Here is an 8,266-nt window from a genome sequence, read left to right as displayed (position 1 = left end):
CGGTAGGTTTTCCTTTTTCCACATCCTTATCGAGACCAAATACTCGGAGGTTAAATCTTCGGCTATGATTCTCCAACTTTTCAATTTTATCTCTCAAATCTTTATTTTCTTTCTGGAGAGCTTTACACACCCGCTCCGCTTCATCCATTCTGTCATGCATTCCGGACAAGCCCGACTCCACATCAACGAGTTTATCTTTACAATCTTTCAGTCCGAGTTTTAGTACATCAAACTGCGGTTGTAGATTATTCATTGCCTCTTTTATTTCTTCCTTTATTATTGCACGGATCAAGGCAGCTAATTCCACTTTATTCACCTGCACAGCGTCGCTCTCCATTTCACTCTCAGCTGATTCTCTCCTCGCTGAAACAGGTGAGGTAATAGGGTCGGAGATACCGTGCGGTGCTTTTTTCTTCGGCATTAGTGATCTTTTCTTCGTATTTACTTGAGTTGGTTATACATCAATCGTTCCTAATCAAGAGGAAACTTTAAAACTTTAATTAATTTAGGAGTTCAGCGTCCTAGGTTTTCCATGTGCTCACTCCCTACAACCGGACATGACGTCTATTTAGTGAAGAGCATACAGTCTCTGGAGAGCTGGACGGAACCAGCCGTGAAGAGCATTCTAGCGATGGAGTGGGGCTGGTGACGTCATCCACGGTGAAGGGAGATCCACATGACACCAGCACCCACTCCACATAGGCCGCAAAGTCCCCTCGAGGCCCGTCTCCGGGCAGGCGTGCCTGGGTTTCAGCATTTAGGCCTGCCCGGAAGAACACACAGAGGCTGGTAACATCATAGTGAACATGAGGTACCATATCCAAATACCTCTGTGTGTGGGCCTCGAGGGATTGATCCTCCTGCTCCAGGAGGAGAAGTTGTACAGCGGCTAAATCCATATCTTTCCCTTTTTGGGGGTCGGTCGATCTGTCACGGAGGCGGGTTCAGGCAGAAGGAACAGGCAGAGTCCAGAAAAGCTCCAATACAAAAGGTTTAATATCAAATAAACAGGAAACAGGCAGGCGGAACACAGGGTAACATTAACATCAACCGACAAGGACAGAATGAAACAGAGGGAACTAAATACAGGCAGGAATCAGACATAATGAGGTGAAGACAGGTGAAACAGATGAACAGGACGCTGAACGGGAGGCTGATGAGGGAGTGAGTTCAGGTGTGCAGACGAGAGGATCATGGGAAGTGTAGTGCTGGAGACGCAGACAGGATGGTGCAGACGAAGGACTGTGACACCCCCAGGCCAAGATATCCATGTCATTCTTTCTTCACTTGAAAAGAAATTAAGGTTTTTGATAAAAAAACATTTCAGGATTTTCTCCATATGGACTTCATTGGGAACCAAACGGTTCAAGGTCCAAAAGACAGTTTCTGTGCAAACTGTTCAAAGGGCTTTAAACGATTCCAGACGATGAATAAGGGTCTTATCAAGCGAAACGATCGGTCATTTAAAAAAAAAAAAAAACAACGTTTAAGTTTTATAAGCTCAAATGGTCGCCTTGCTCTGTTCTGTTATGCATGTTCATAACTCTCCTATTCAAACTCGTTCATCAAAATTAACAAATCTTTTTCCGAGTCATTAGGTTCATTCAACGAACGAAATGAATGAATTGACTTGAAAAAAGATTTGTCAGGGCTGCCAACTCTCAAGCATTCAGCACGAGACTCTCGCAATTGAGCAATTCTCATGCTTTCACGACAAATTGACTGTTAGCCATTGGACCTTGAACCGTTTGGTTCCCATTGAAGTCCATTATATGGAGAAAAATCCTGGAACGTTTTCATCAAACCTTAATTCCTTTTTGACTGAAGAAAGAAAGACATGGACATCTTGGAAGACATGGGGGTGAGTAAATTATCAGCAAAAGTTTTTTTTTTAAAAGTGAACTACTCCTTTCAGTTTTCAATTTATTGTTCTGTTTAATACCTCTGCAAATCAATGCATTTTATGTTAATGTATTTTGTTTAGTTTTCATAATGCTTTACTGATGTAGTGCATTAAAGTTTATCTTTCAAAGAGTGTTTGTGTGTTTTGTAGAAATATTTTTTTACTGGGTTTTGTTGAATTAAAATGTTTAACTGTATTTTTAATACATTAAAATATATTATTTTTATATTAAATGGTTTTTTGGAAAAAATATATTTTTAATATGTTAATAGTGGGTCGTATAGTGTTCTACAAATACATTATTAATAAGCTGAAATTATATTTAAAATATACTTAGAACGCATTAATGTGAAGCTAAAATATACTAATGCTGTATTTCTAAAGTCGATTTAAAGTGTATTAAAATACACTTTAAATAAGTACTATTATATTACATTAAATGTACTTAAAATGGTTCCATTTTAGCACAATTTAGTATAATAAAATATATTACTATTACCTTAAAATTGAACTTAAATACATATTAAAGTACACTTAATATACTTGAAGTTGTTTCAATTTAGCACATTTAATACATATTTAATACGGTGCACTTAAAATACATTAAGTATATCAAAATAAGTACAATTTAAATACATTTCCTTTTCACCTGGGGTAGGCAACCGACTTAAGAAGTATTAGCTAACCCTGCACCCTCTGACTAAATTCAGGTTTGTGTCCGTGAGAAACACCATGCGGCCGACGTGATCTCTGTGCGGCATCGGGTCCATAATGAATTAATAACTGAAAGTGTAAGAAACTCTGAATAATCAAAGATCTAAATTAAATCATAATCAATAGTTATGGTTATTTTCACAATCTAAACTTGATCATCAGTAAAAATTGGAGTCAGATTAAAGGTATTGTATGCTGGAATTGTATAAAAAAAAACTTTTTTCCAAATGTGTTTAAACTTTCTTTATATATCAATGCATAATTAAAATATAAGTACTCTGAAAAAGAAAGTATAAAAATCGAGTGTCTGTAGACCTCTCACGACTGTTAAAAACACATGAACTCCGACAGCTGAGCTGAAGACGCGTTTTTTACCTGAGACGAGCGGAGAGGAAGGACCACAGTGCATGTAGTGACTGACAGTGACATCATGTCAGAATCACATTGTAATAAAAAATCTAACTTTATAATTATGAAGATAAACAAATAAGATGTATTTTAGTACTCACTATCAAGCATCAAGCTATTGGTAAAGTTTTAAATATAACTTATATTTATTGATTCGATAACGAACTAGTCATCTATAGCCTAAGGCAAAGCTAAAAACAAGTTGCATTATACACGTTTTTCCATTGCCATCATTTACACTGTGATGAAGATGAATTTCGTGTAAGATTCATAACATATAGCCTATGGTGTTTGGCATGTAAGAGTTTCCATGACGAAAGCATTGTTGACTCTGATGAGGACAGTGGGGTTAATAGCATTTATGAATCTTCCCCTACCATCCTAGGAAAAAAATAACGCTCCCCAGATGTAGATCTACATTTTGCTTCGTTTCGCTTGGACATTTAACGGTGTGTACATACACGCAGATAGCAGAAAATGTGTATAGATAACACAACACTTGACTTGAAAGTGGCGTTTACGCAAAAGTCATGTTTTCATGTTGACACTCCAGAGACAAGTAGCCAACCGCATCGTCAGCTCGAGGACAGATCCGGGGTCGAGGGCGAAGCAGAGGAGGTCGTTTAACTAGGGTCCGAGGAAGTAGAGGCCGAGGACGGGGTGGTCGAAGTGCAGGGCAAGGAGCACTTCTTGAAAAAGAGGACCTGGGTCGAGTTTTGCATCTTCAAGCTCAAACAAGGATACGCGATGATGATCTGGATACGCGCAAGGGCAGGTCCTGTGTGGCAAAAGGGTGGTTGCCATGGTTGCGAGAGAGTGACAGTTGCCTAGGCCAATCCGTTGTTTCGTGCCGGTTTGAAATAATGAGCTGCGTTTAGTACAGATTAAACGGTCTAGAGTCACTCGATTTTTATACTCTTTTTAACAGAGCACTTACATTTTAATTATGCATTGATAGATATAGAAAGTTAAACAAATTTGGAAAAAAGTTTTTATAAAATTACTGCCTACCCCACCTTTAAGGGCCAATCTCATTTCTCTGTCTTACCCCTACCCCTACCCCTACGTCTGCGTCTTCCCCTTGCCCCTTTGATACAGAGTGAAAGGGGTTAGGGGTGAGAATGTTCCTCTTAGAAATGAGACACCACTCGATTTTGCGTCGTCTTCCCTTGTCGCTATAGCTGTCAACAGGTATCAACAGGATTGACAAGCGTTGACATATGTAACATTACCGGTAAACAAACGAAGATGCCGTCGTTATTAATTGCCTGGGCTCTCTCTTTGCACGCTTGGGTGCCATCTGAAGAAAATTGTTTCTCAGACGCATACGGATCAAATGGTACGTATGTTTCATTGTATTTAACGGCTTATAAAATAATAAGGATTATCAGATAGCTCAGCTCGACAAATAGCTCATAGCTGCTAGCGGTTTTCTACCGATTCAAAACAAAAATATTACAATTATAACCGCTTGAACAACATTTTATTCAACATTTTATTAAAAGTATCATAAAACTCGAGTGTCATAATTCTTACATTTGTGCGACTGCTTAACAGTTCGACGTTCAGCCATAATACAATCTTGATGCCGGCACTTTTGTTACCCCTCTGTTTCAAGTGTGGTCCTCCGCAAACTTCGTTTCAAGAGCTATGTAGCACTACGCCTTGGCCCTAGCCCTTAATCGAAATGAGAATTGGGACATCACTTCCCCTGACATGAACGCGCAAAACCGAGGGGAAGGGGTAAGAGTAAGGGGTAAGACAGAGAAATGAGACACAGCCTAAGCGTAAAGCTACAGTAATATTGAAACTAAATTTAATAAATTAAGTGAACTTCGCTGGAGCGCTGAAAAGACATACACGCATTATCCCTTCGCCCAGCCGTTGGATTCCATCTTTGGGCCAATGGGTGGTCCTTACATTGTAAAAGTTTTTAGAGTTTTAGTTTTTAGAATTTAGATTATTTTCAAATTCCCTTAATTCATTTTAGCATGAAAAAATCATATATTGTTTTAGTAATTTAAAGCCACACTTTGTGTAAGGGTTAATGCCCTTCGAGGTGTCCATTGTCAGGTTTTAATGGACGACGGCGAGGCGTGAACCGGCCGACTCGCAGCGGAGGGCGGTTGCCTCCGCCGAAGTTTATTTTTTTAATTACACATAAAACAATTAATCAAACAGGCTTCTTAGGCTTGAAACGCTGTACTCTCCTCCTGCCTTGGTTGTCTGGACTGCTGCGTAAAACTCCCGCAGGGTCTCATTCAAAGCAGCAGCGGTGTAATTTTCTTTGCGACGTTTCTCTGTTTTATTTACATTTTTTATTTCTTCAGCAGCATCCCAGTCGTCAAAGTTGTCATATTCTCCATAAATGTTAAAAGAAATAACGAAGTCGCTCATTGTTGTATTAGTAGGCTATGTAATATCTAACTAACGTTAGATGTTTGTTTTGATAGAGCAAATTGTTAATGGATACTTTGACTGCCTGTTGCTATGGTTACTCACAGCTGTTGTGGGCAGCGCATTTATTTATTGATTTCGAATGGTAAACAGGCAGTTTCACCAGAACTACTTTACTAGGTGTCCTCTATCACTTTTTAACGGACACCCTGCAGCCAATCAGAATCGAGTATTCACCCAGACCATGGTATAAAACTTTTTAACTTTTATAATATACCAAAACCCATTGAGATGGTAGATCGACTTACAATAGGTTGAATGACACGTCTGCCGTATCCTGAAGGTGTTAGTATCGCTTTTACTTGCACTTTGTAACTTCGGGTTTCGGGTAGGAACCCGAGCACAAAAAGAACTACAAAATTCGACCGCTTTACGGCATACGTCACTTCCCCCACCACCCCCAACTTCCTCAGATTCTGACGTTAGTGCTCAACTCGCGTTTGATTGCAGTCTGTATGTTTTCGTCACGGCCGAACAACAGCTACAAAGAAGAAGGCAACGGTTTTATCAGAGGAAACTTAAAAAAGAAAAGGGGAGGGTGACAAATTAAAAGCCAGGACGAGGATTAACACAATGGTCCAGCTTTCGCTTCGCTCGCTGGCGTGAGCTAAAGGAGGAGGGGTGCTCGACTGATACGGACGCTTGCCTGCACAGAAATGCCGTTTCTAAGGTAAGCCAAATAAATTCATATAAGCAGTGTAGTATTTTCTAGTATTCCGGCCACAGCCGATGGTGTTATGAGTGTAATAAAATGGCCACAGCCCAGTGTTCATTTCTACACACAAACACAGCCCGCCTCAGTGCAGGGCTCGCACTAAACAAATTGTCTCATGTCAAATATAACGTTACATTAAATGTAGTGAACGTGCCCACGACTCAGTAGTACCCACAAACACTAACATTACACACCACATGTCCCACGGTTTCTGTAAAAATAAACCAACACACATTACGTTACAGTCAGCTCAGGCCGACGTTTTTTTCAGTGCAGTGGGTGTTTCCGCTGTCCGACGTCCACATTCACTCACAGACATGATAATCCCCACGGGCCTCACCCTACTCGCTCTCTCTCAGCTGACTGCTATGAGGGAATCAAGCGCAGCAAGGCTTCTCGCGTCAAACACTGCAAGCACACACAATCAAAAGACACGGGAGGCTGACCGGTTGACTGTTTGTTGACTTTAATTTGCGACAGTGCTGTGGAGCTTGTGGCCTCTAGGGACGCTAGATGTGAAAGTTACAGGTCGAGCGCCTCTAGTGGCCAAAACTTCCGCAGTGTGGCTTTAAAACATAAAAATAATAACTCTCATTGCTGTCAATCCTTTTGATTGTTCAATTTGAAAAAAAAACTTACAATTGACATCAGGCACATCTATGCTTGATCTCCTTTTCATTTTTTTCATGACATATTTCCCTCCATTTTCTCCCATTAAAATGTCAATCTTCTGCAGTAGATCTTTTATAGTCTTCTTTTTTTTAAACAATGAAACTTTCCTCCAAATTTAGTCGCCAGTTGCTGGAGATCCGCATGATCTTTATTCTGTAGATGTTCCTCAATGGTCTGATTCTTGCCCAGTTTATCTCCATGTGTGAACAGAATCATAATGTACTTCTGAACTTCAGGACCAAATAAACGCTTGATATAATCCAGGATCTCTTCCTCATTTTCCACAGGTTCCTCCAGAGGAACGGTGAGCAGAACTGCACTGAGACCTGCTGAACATCGAGAGATCAGCTGATCCTTCATCTTCTCCAGCTTCTCTTTATACAGATCTGGATCCAGTAGATCTGGACAATCAATCACACACACCTGCTTCTCTCCGATCTGAGTTTTACCCTCACACAGTTCAGACTCATGTTTCTTCCTTCGCTTTTGGACTGTAAATGGCACATCTCCCAGTATAGTGTTTCCAGATGAGCTTTTCCCAGAACCCGTCCTGCCCATCAGAAGAATCCGGATCTCTGGATCATCTGAACTGGAGCTGCTGATCGATGACATATCTGAAATAAAAATATAACATCAATAGTAACATCTCGCAGCAAGAAAAAATTGGCAAACATATGAAGATGAGATGCTCTGTAGCACACTTAAAGCAGCTGCTGGACACCACCTACTGACTGCTGCTATTTACATTTTACTCTTGATATTGTCCCTTTATACAGGGACTCCAGGGACTCATTAGGGCCCGAGCAACTATTATGCGAGGACCCTCTTGGAATTTGGTGAGTGTAATCTTAAAGCCTTTGCCACGTTAAAGTGCAAAGATCTTGAGTTTTCGTCGAAGGGTGTGCTCTCGGCGACAAATTTCGGTGTTTCGCCATGAAACAGGAAGTTGCTGTAACTCAGGCAAACAATGTCCAATCTGCCCAAAACTTTACACATTTGATAAGAGTTCTGTCCTTAAAGGTGGGGTAGGTAGAAAAAAAAAAAAAAAAAAAACCTTTTCCCACATTTTACATAATCAAAATGTAAGTACTCTGAAAAAGAAAGTACAAATCGAGTGTCTGTAGACCTCTCAGTGCTGCAATAAACACAGCTCACTATTTCATTCACTCCCACCCCCTCCCATCTGGGATCCTTACAAAGCCACGCCCCCAAAACACATGAACACACGCAGTCATTTACCAGTGCCGCGGAGAGGAGTAGTGCATGTAGTGGCATCATGTCAGAATCACATGTAATAAAATGCCTAATTTATTATTAATATAAACAACTAACATGGCTGGTAGTACTCACTATCAAGCTACCATATCGATACTGATAATGGTAAAGTTTAAAATATA

The 8,266-nt window shown here is 40.3% G+C and overlaps 1 protein-coding gene across 1 annotated transcript; it reads right to left on the bottom strand.

The window, feature by feature from the left end:
* Positions 1 to 545: 545 nt before the first annotated feature.
* Positions 546 to 7,481, bottom strand: LOC120475451 (uncharacterized). The gene is given in 3 exon segments (XM_089127447.1): positions 546 to 763; positions 6,837 to 6,962; positions 6,965 to 7,481. Coding segments are annotated over 3 exon segments (861 nt in total).
* Positions 7,482 to 8,266: the final 785 nt, after the last annotated feature.

Source organism: Pimephales promelas, chromosome 3, assembly GCF_988280905.1.
Source record: "Pimephales promelas chromosome 3, fPimPro1.hap1.1, whole genome shotgun sequence".
In the NCBI taxonomy this organism is placed as follows: domain Eukaryota; kingdom Metazoa; phylum Chordata; class Actinopteri; order Cypriniformes; family Leuciscidae; genus Pimephales; species Pimephales promelas.
This window is presented reverse-complemented; position numbering and strand designations above follow the sequence as displayed.